The 10,090-nt window shown below is 45.7% G+C and overlaps 1 protein-coding gene across 1 annotated transcript; it reads right to left on the bottom strand.

The window, feature by feature from the left end:
- Positions 1-3,491: 3,491 nt before the first annotated feature.
- LOC125954252 (CD109 antigen-like) lies at positions 3,492-7,612 on the bottom strand. The gene is made up of 13 exons (XM_049684400.1): positions 7,508-7,612; positions 7,249-7,447; positions 6,486-7,185; positions 6,135-6,406; positions 5,972-6,063; positions 5,646-5,901; positions 5,343-5,564; positions 5,217-5,265; positions 4,733-5,149; positions 4,351-4,653; positions 3,865-4,277; positions 3,645-3,798; positions 3,492-3,572 (listed from the first exon to the last, which is right to left on the bottom strand). The coding sequence occupies exons 1-13, from the start codon at positions 7,567-7,569 to the stop codon at positions 3,514-3,516; spliced, it is 3,198 nt and encodes a 1,065-aa protein (XP_049540357.1). The 5' UTR covers positions 7,570-7,612; the 3' UTR covers positions 3,492-3,513.
- Positions 7,613-10,090: the final 2,478 nt, after the last annotated feature.

Raw genomic sequence — 10,090 nt, 5'->3', positions numbered from 1 at the left:
GACGGTCGCCAGCGGTCAAAAATGGGATTCGCGCTCACCAAATTAGCATTCGCGACGTCGAATCGGTTGATTGTTACAGGAAATGCCTAACGATGGCGCCGCCGGTTTGCGGAGTGAAATGCGCAATTCTCGGACTTTCCACGAGTATCCTGCTCTGCGGATTGTCGCATCGACAGTGACAGTGTCTGGGGGAATACTCCGACCAGCCGGCCAACCGGACACCTTAAATGGGTTTGATAGGTGGAACTGTTGATGAGCTGGGGCCGCATATTGGACTGCACTGCTGCTGCTGCTGCTGCTGCTACTGCTTCATCGAGAACAACGGGACGATGGCCGTAATCGAATATTAGATTCCATTGAAAACATTTTAAAGTTCATTAATATTAATTGCCACTTGCCGGGACCGGTACACCGGAAGGCTTTAAGGAGCGGAGAAAACAGAGACGAGGGGGGAGAAGAGACGTGACACGTCATTACAGACCGTCGAGCGGACACTGGTGTCCCACTTTGGCCACGGTTATGCCGGGGAGTCTTTGATGCCTGAAGCGCCAGCAGGTGCATCCGTGTTTACCGAGGCTCACTACTACTCCTTAGCGAGTCGACGGTACGGCGTTCCATGAGGGGTTTCTCGGGATGAACTCATGCCATGTTTGCATTGTATTACACTGGCAATCAAACGTACACAAACAACGTCCGTGGAACGCTTGCCACGGCGTAGTGGCAAGTAGTGCTCCAGAATCGCATCCCCGGTACAGTGGAGAGTCATGTTTCGCCAAAGTCAACAAGGAAGTGGCCTGAGAGCAGGTGAAACAGGACAACGACAACAGACATTCAGATGAGTGCAACATCCTTGCAACAGTGCAGCTTAAAAACAGTGGAAGAAGCTGTAGTTTACTATAAGTTAATGATGTTTTCAACATTTAATTACCATAAGTTGAGATCGCTACAGGCTATGAAATATTGACGATGCACAAAAACTGAAATAAAGCGCAATAACTGTTTGAAATAGAAACGATTGAAACGAATCCTATGCACAGCACTGTCCCTGCACGTAGCAAGCCGAATCCCTGCGCCTTATCGAATCCCGGACCTATTCTCCCAAGGTAATTGCCCAACATAACAGCTACATGAAAGCGATCACGAGCGACTGACCCCGACTTCCGAGATACCGGCGGCAGCAACCAAGCACTACAACTACACGCAAGCCTCGGTATTGTTGTTCCGCCAATAGTTCCACGCCACGTCGCGTCACGGCACCTACCTCAACATGCACTACCGGACGCCAATAAAGCAACCTGCTGCCGCTACCCTTGCCAAGCTACTATCAGCCCCGTTTTTCATCTTCAACAGCTACTTATTGGCTTTCGACACGGATTTTTGGCACGGAACAACAACGCTACTACCGAACTCAATGGAATGCTCAATAATTTCCTTCTTCTACCGTTTTGTGCCGTGCTTTTCAGCACATTCCACGTTCGACTTCAGCGACTCCGGGCAGCGACCATACCGTAATACCGCTTCCGATCGGAGGGAAAAAATAGAAAGAAAAAAAGCAAGCGAGCAAAAGCTCGCAAACGGAAGTGCACATATCGAATTCCATAACAATGATATATGTTGTCAGTGGAAAACAATTTGCCCGCTAAAAGAGAGAGAGAGAGAGAGAAAGAGAGTGCCGGATAGGACGACGGATCATAAAGCTCGACGGAACGGAGTTCAGTAGAGCTGCTGGAGACACGACCCGGGCACCACCCAGCTTCTGGGAAATGGATGGCGAAAGTGAAATTCAATCGCACACATCCTTCACACATCCTGGCCTTTCTCTCTCTCTCTCTCTCTCTCTTTCTGACTCGCAGCTCGGTATGTTTCGAACAAACAACAATTCGGAGTCATTTCCCACTTCGGAGTCTCCTCCGCTACCGTTCCGAGATCCGTCGTGTGCCTTGTGAGTGACAGGCGCAGGATGGTGGTGGATAGAAGAAAGTGCCGGAACATCGCCGACGGAACTTTTTCATTTTTCTTTTTTTTGCGCCCGGACGATGAGCGACGAGGAAAAACTTGTGCCAAATTAGAGATGACGGAAAATCGATCGATCGACGGAAGATGCGCCTCGCCCACCCGATCCCCCCTATCTTTCTTCAATCGGAAGCAGCTGCCGATGTTCGGGTAGTGATCGTCCCGGAGTAGTCGTAATTCTCCCGTGTGACTTATCATCTCACTTCTCTCTTGTCCCTTCGCTCGTGGGTTCGGTTTCACACTCCAACTTGTCATCGGTGAAAGGTCTTCCCCCGGGGGTATGGCAGGGTGGAGGCTGGAGGACGATACACGCTGGAACCGGAAAAAAGGTCGGCAAAAACGGTGGCAGGAGGAGGGTAAGGTGGGTTCGTGGGCTGTCGATCGAAATGTCAGTTTTATTGCTACTTTAAACGCGGCTCCGGCACTCGGCTGAGGAGTTCCGGCTTTTCCGTGGAAGCGACTTGTACGAAGCAAAGTGTTTCGAAGGCGCTCGAATGAAGTGCTGGCGTATGTCCTGACCTGGTGATAAACCGACCGGGTGCGGTTTCGATTGGAGCAATTGATTTGAGGGAAACGAAAAGAAAGGCGAAGACTGGCTGGCGGTTTGCTGAGGTGCAATGATTTGACCACATTTTAGATTATGTGCTCCATGGAGAGATGTTGAATTGGGCTTCTGATCCTTTTCGCTCCTGAGACCCTATTTTGAAGTGTTATGAACAGAAATACTCGTTGAAAGATCGTGATGGAACGCCTGTTGTGGAATGGTTGCTGCTATTTCTTAACTAACTCTTCAGCGAATGAGGTAGATTTTCGAGAGCAAAAGAAAGCTTTTTCCAAGCGCTGCAGAATGTGGAAAATGGCATCTGCTCGTGACTCTCTTTTCGTTTTCTCACAAGTTGTATTTCGAGGTACCTGATCTATTCGAAGCAAATAGTTATGTCCTTTCACTCATTCCAACTTGTTGATGCCACCAGTTAGTGCTGTACATGAACCGGCCCGGAGTTATCTGAATATGTGTAATGCTGTGTGATAAGATGGTTCACTGTATCTTTCTAGCGAGACGGGAAGTCGAAATCAAATTGCATATCAGCGTTTGTGTGCAGCATGTTGACTACGATAAACCTCATAGCAAACATTCGAATGCCCTGCTCCATTTGCATCCGCTGATAATAGAGGGCAAAGTGCAGTTTCCTTCGCTGGAATGATTAGGCCATCTATCATAAGTGGACGGCAAAGTTTCGCAGCGAATAGCGCCAGTTCAGTAAACGCAATGTTGAATCAGCAGCAGTTGAGTCAGGCGTTTATTGTCTTTTCCACTAATGCTGCAATGCTACGAAGAGATGTTTCCCTTTTTGCTAAAAGGTTGGTTTTTGTTTGAAAGTAATCCAATTTTCAAATACCGTTAACGAAATTGAGTTCTTTTCAGTTTTCAGCGAAATAGAAAAAACGGGCAACTACGATCTTTTGTTCGCTTTTGAATTACATTAAGTATATTTGTAACTAAGCAGCAACCTTTGGTTCATCTGAAAAGAAGCTAAAAATCTGGATCGCATTCAACTCTACAAGGATCGGGGAAAAGGATAAATCACAGCATTAGATCACTTTTATCAACACGGCGTTCGCGGCATTACCTGGGCGGCCGATTTCATGCACTTTCACGTACGATGGTCGTTTTACGGGCATTCTGTACCGTCTGTACGCAAAAACGGTAAAACAACTCTTCTCCTTACCGATATTTTCGTAGTATACCATTAGAGTGGTTCCATCGTGCAGTATGTCGAATCGCTGGAACAATCGAACGTACGTTTTAAACCTTTTCCAGATGCCAATCCATTACGCCTAATTACTTACACTGATGAAATTTTTGGTCGTATTCTCAACACTGTGGTTATCCATCGCATAGCCTATTGGTATGCTCATTTCCACCAGCGTTTCTTTCGAATATCCATCCCCATTCTCCGCCATGAAGCTGCAGCAAATTTCAAGCTGCTTCAGCAACTTGGTACCGGTCGCCAGCTTGGTCATGGTTAGGTTATAACTGCGACCATAATCCATCAAATTTACACGGTGCTTCCAATCGACCTGAATGTATCCATAACCGACACCATTGACGATCACATCGAAATGCTTGGCACGGTCGAATGTGATTTCTAGTGTGACGTTCTCCTTCAAACTAGAATTTATATACAATCTTTCATCCACATCACCGTAATGGAGTGACACATTGAAATTGTTTGCAATATTTGGGGGAGCTTTCGGGTCATCTGAAAATTACAAAATAAAAATTTCGTTTGTCAATGACTGGCCCAGTTACAAAAATGATTCAAACGAACTTACGAATGACGGTTAAGTTAACTTGTACTGAGCCGTTCTCTGCTTTCTTGTCAATGTCCAGTGGTATGCCATATGATGTGTTTGAATAAGTTCTGTGTTGGATGTGCGTGCGATTTGATCCTTCATGCCCCGTCAAATCTTCCGGAAGTACTTTTATGATCTTTTTGAAGCTATCCGAAATGAGACCCTGCAGGATCGAGGCATTCAACCGGATCTCCAACTCACCTAACTTCATTGCTTTCACCGAGAAGGAGACTGATGCATCGGAATTCGCCGGAACGAGCACATTTTCCGATGCAGTCACGTCTGGATTTGAAAAAAGGGGAAAACAAAACATATACTCAGTTAAGTGCTGCCGAGATCATAGCCCGTCGGCTGCATTTACCTCCCGTGTCCTGATCGTGCTGATCGACAAACCGCGTTTGATTCTTTGTGTTAAACATCACCACGGTGGCCTCAAACTCTTCGTTGAGTGTGCTGAAAATGGTAAAATGCAACGAAACCGTCTCGTAGCGTGTGATGGATTTTGGCAAATGATCCAAAATGAAGAAAATTTTCACGGTCGAAAACTGGATCGGATTTTTAACAATTCCCAGACCATATTCAGGGTCAATGGAAAACCCGGTTATATACCAGGAGGTGGTCGAATGAGGCACCGTCTGTACAAGTTCAATGCTGCCTGATTCAGGAATGGTCACGTTCTCCCACAGCCACGACTCCCAAAATTCGGTCCTATAGGGTCCGGGCATGCCAACGCGCGGCGTATCGGGATGCATTCCACGCGCTTCATACTCATGGCGCTCTATTAAAGAGGAACATTACAGCAACATTATAGAAATCCCTTGTACTTTGCATATATCATGACTTACCAGATATTACGATTGATTCATCAGAAATGCGTGCAAACAGCCCTGCATTCTATTAAAACATTTTTGATGATTAGGCGAATTCCGGCAATCATGTAACAACACACAGTGCAATGCAAACACACTTACCAATATGATACCAGCAGCGTTAGCATCCGTTTCATGGAACGCATTAAACATATTCCAAATATCATCAAGAAAGATATCGTGATCCTTATTATACTGCTGCAAACGATAGTCATATGCTGTCAACGCCACGAACGCTCCAGAACGACCTCGAATAGCTAATTCAATTTCATCCCCAGGATCAACACCATCTTCACTAATGTTCTCTTCGATGTTGACCTCGAGCTGCAATGTTATTTAAAAATCAGTAAAATGCGCTTCATACACGTTGTATGCTTCTTCAGGCGTTCAATTTATGATGCTTACCGGATTTCCAAGTTCGTTGATGAATATATCAACCGCACCCAGCATCGTCTTGTTGTTCACAGTGGTGGCAACAACGATTCTTGACCGAGGGATAAGCCGTGCGGATACCATCACTTGAAAAGAGTATCTATTCATATGGTTCAGTCTGTGGAAACCAGTGTCAACGATGTTTCCTTTGGAAATTACGTAGTACAGAAGATTAGTCATGCCATGCGAACAGGAGATCATTGTCCTTAACATTCTGTTAAATTTGACGCTACAACGATAAGACAATGGTCAGCAAGTTTAAGATCAATCCATTTTTTTAAATGTCGATTAATGTATACCGTGTTAGAAGCTTTACTTCGATGTACATATCGGAAGCACTTTCTAGCTGATAGATCGTATCATTTAGCTTCAGATGATTGCCTTCCGATACCTGGCATTAGAAGATCCAAACACAAATGTTATTTTGTATTTTTTCCCAAGTATAAATTCTACTCAACTCACTCGTAAGAAGGTAAGTTTCGTTGTTTCGATGGTTTTTATTTGGAATGTAATGTAGCCGGTCGTATTAGTTGTGAAGTTTCGTTCGGAAAATCCTCCCGCACCACCGATTTCAACAAGCAGGATAGCGTTACTTGCTGGTTCACCGTTAAGATGGGTCACCTTCAGCGACACATTAAATGGTGATCCCGGACGGTACGTGAGTCTTGAATCGTGCGTCACTTTGTATTTGTAATTGTACACCGTTATCCTTTGGTCTTTGAGAGTTGTGCGATCTGAAAACATCATAGATCATCGAATCGATCAGTTGCTATTCAAACCTCAAAACATCGTCTCCATTTGACTTCTCATTACTTGTGTAGTGCTCGGTAAAGGTGACTTTCAGCAGCACGTCGTAAGTGGAAACGTTTCTAACAATTTTTTCTTTAAAAGGAAGATAGACATCCCGATCTCCATAGACATCCCATTGCCCGAAAGTATCGGGCTTTTTATCGTCGAAAGAGAGATAGAGATCGATCCTCACTGAACCGCTGACTGGTTTTCCCATGTATTTTCTAGCCTGTACAGTAAGATTGAGCGCATGATGCTCTGCAAGTGGCGGAACTGTCGGAGTGATATACAAATCGATCGAGTACAGCGCATAGTCCCTCACGTCGAACAGTTTCGAAAAGGAAAACCCGTTCGCTGTGACACTGATATTGTACGTTCCCGATACCGGTATCGTAGGGATTGCTGTTTCGTTTGCGAATACTCCGCTTTTCAGAGTGACATTGGGCCATTGTCGGAACACCTCACCATTCGGTCCATACACGTGGACAGACACCTTTGTTTCACGTGACAGAGGAGGCTTAAGATCGGTGTCGACCACGATCACACGAAACTTTAGAACATCGTCTTGTATGAAGATAGGCTTGTTCAGTTGTATCAATCCTGATACAGAAGAGTTATAATAGGAAAGCTTAGCTTCCTGATGAATGTTAACGGTAGCACTGGAAGAAGGGTGTCTTCCTTCGACTGTTAGAGAGTAATTACCGTCGGTTATATTGCTTGGTACCTGCAAAGTGTCGATCACAATCCATCATTTGCTCGCACAAACGGCACAATTTCACAAACTCACCCTGAACGTTATCCGCTGGTTGATATCTGGCTTCACGGTCTCCATTTTTGTCAGATTTATCAGCGAACTACCATCAGAACCTGTTCCTTCCAGACGTACGCTTACCAAACAATCGCTTCTATTCTCACCAAACACATTACTGACCACAAGCGTGTAATCACGATTCGGTCGAATCGAGTTTGGCCCCACGATCATTATGCTGTGCAAACAAAAATACACTTTAGGCAACGAACAAATAAGAAGTGAATGATTCACCTACGTTTCTCCTAGACTAATGCACATGAGCACAATGCATAAAATAAATTTCTTCACTGAGCACATTTTTGTTCCACTTCACTTTCTGTACATCTGACACGATCACCACTTTCTGCAAGACTGAAGGAAATTCAAATGGCCCAATGCTCAGCCGGGGACTTGCAGTTTGTAAAACCCAGGCAACACTATCTATACGCTATAAATATATTTGCAGTGTAATTGTAATTTTAAAGTAACAGAAACCAACGCAGCTTATCGGTTTCGAGGAGCTGATTAGGTCCCAGAAACATAGCTGCAGCGCAGTTGTTGTAGTCCAAGAGAATGATTAAAGTATCAGAAATACCCGGAAGCTGCTTGCTGAAATGTTGACGCACACTAAATGTTGATTAGCCGCCGTTCAAATTGTGCTCGGTATAGCAAAAGGTTGCAATACAAAAAGCAAAGTTGTAGCATTTTAACAAACTTAATATTGAAGTAAGTCTCAGCTATTCGTCAGAAAATAACTAATCGAAATCTATTTTCGGTAACAACGTTGCCTGCACTATCAGCTCTCGATCAGAGAGTCCTCGATCAGTTTACTCTATCCCACTAGAGTAAAGCATTAGCTGAAGGTCTGTTGATCATTGCTATGATCCAGTGGACAGTGAAGTCCAGTGCGTTGGCATGAGGTGAAAGTGACCAAAATGGTGTAAATCTATTTACACCAACAAGAGTATTATAAATTAATTACCCTTCATGTTATGATTCCACTCGAATTGATCTGCGGATTGAGTACCGTGTCCTTATCGAGCGCATGTATGATTGCAGGCATGATCGGCAAAGTGTGTAGCCTGCGTGGCCCTCGATGAGTCGACAGAGTATGTCCTGTTTGGACCTTGGCGTCCGACGCCAACCCGCCAGGAGAGTGGGTATTCCCTCTGTTTGTTGTACGACAAAAAAAAATTAAAAAGTTCTCGCGATCTCAAAAAAAGGCTGTTTCGCATAAAAAAGCAAGCAAATAAATTCAAGCAATAATATTTCAAGCTAGGACCACCACCATAGGGCGCAAAAGTCGATTATTGCATATCACTTGGCGCAGTGTAATAGCGCCTGTGCGTATGCATTTTCGTACTATACGTTTAAATTTAACCGTCAGCCGTGGAACCGTGACCACGTGGTCCTCACAGGGTCGTGGTCACAGGATAGACATGGAAGCACACGTTACGACATATACTCTATCTGCCACGCAGAACTCCACATTCTTGGAACAACGGGCTTCACATAGTTCACTACAAAGCTCATCACCCCAACACCTGGATTGATTGTTTGTTGTGTTATCTCTGTTAATTGCTTTGATTTATGCTCTCCATCACATTAACACCGGTGTCATAAACACTTGACTGGTCACAACCAGGAAGGCAACAAAAATGCTAAACTGTCCAAGCCTGTCAACAGCTACTCTTATTGAAACAATAGCCGCCACCACAAACACATCACAAATCGTTCGGATTGTCGACTGAACAACGGTCGAAATCATGCATTCAATCTTTTGCAACTGAAGCGATCCAAACAATTTCAAATCCATTGTTGATGTCCCTGGGAGACAGTGAGAAAAGCGCTTCTATTATGCGGGTATGCCGCGACCATGTCCATCGTAAAGCCACCACCACCACCAACAGGACACCCGCAGGAACGGAATAGCGGGGAAAAAATGGCTGCTTCTTCTAGCCAAATGTGACAAGCGTGACCATCGAGCTAGCATAACAAACATGGAGTTCTCACCACCATGCACCATGGTGACCGTAAAAAAAAAGAACAGAGAGAAAGTAAAACGCACACTCGACCAAATCATTTTGCGCCCCACAGCACATTAGTATGCTGCCACCGGGCATGGAAGGCACTCCGGCTGTCAGTTCGTTTGTCATTCCGGTTGACCGATTCCACTTTATCCCCGCCTCCCACAAGGCATTCGGTATGGCCGCGGGTGCGTACGTGAGTCCTTCGCAACGAGCCGCAACGCGAAGTCCCCACACGGAAGGACCAACCAACGGGGACAATCCCAATCCTGGTGCTCCTGGGGGGAGGGCCTTGATTTGTAGACCGGCAAACGGTTTTAGTGCCTCGGCATGCGATGGAGGCGCGTGTGTGTGTGTGTGGGTGGTAGTAAATGTTGTTTTAAACACTTCAACCCCCCCGTTCTACTTGTCCTCCTCCGGTGAGGCCACTTTTATGTCTCGTACGCACTTTGTCCTCACGACACACGTCACGACTAGCCATTTGTAGCTTCCTCCCTGGCTCCCTGGCGAAGATGGAGCCGCAACGTACGCGGAGGGACAACGCGTATTCCCTCGGCGTGATAACGATAACGATGCGGAAGGAAGGCGAGGGGAAAACAACAGAAACTCCGGAGCTCCCGGAGTCCGAGACCGATACCGGGAATACCGGGTTTCTGAAACAGGCGTTGGCGGTGGCCGCTTGGGATTGCGCTGTCAGGAGCAGTATCTATCGGGGAGAGTTTGGGTTCCTTCGTGCGTAAAGATGTAGCCGGACGGAGGGTGTCTGGTGCTGACGTTTTTTTATTCTCTCCTTCACCCCCCGGTAAATGGTC

Source organism: Anopheles darlingi, chromosome 3 (assembly GCF_943734745.1).
Source record: "Anopheles darlingi chromosome 3, idAnoDarlMG_H_01, whole genome shotgun sequence".
NCBI classification, from domain to species: domain Eukaryota; kingdom Metazoa; phylum Arthropoda; class Insecta; order Diptera; family Culicidae; genus Anopheles; species Anopheles darlingi.
The sequence above is the reverse complement of the archived record's forward strand: the minus strand, read 5'-3'. Positions and strand labels throughout refer to the sequence as shown.

What these genes read in the sequence shown, in the direction of transcription:
- LOC125954252 (XM_049684400.1), bottom strand. Translation starts at nt 7,569, where the DNA reads ATGTGCTCAGTGAAGAAATTTATTTTATGCATTGTGCTCATGTGCATT. An exon ending in GAAGTAAAGCTTCTAACACG is followed by an intron (nt 5,902 to 5,971) that starts GTATACATTAAT and finishes TTATCGTTGTAG; the next exon opens with CGTCAAATTTAACAGAATGT. An exon ending in TCAACGAACTTGGAAATCCG is followed by an intron (nt 5,565 to 5,645) that starts GTAAGCATCATA and finishes ATAACATTGCAG; the next exon opens with CTCGAGGTCAACATCGAAGA.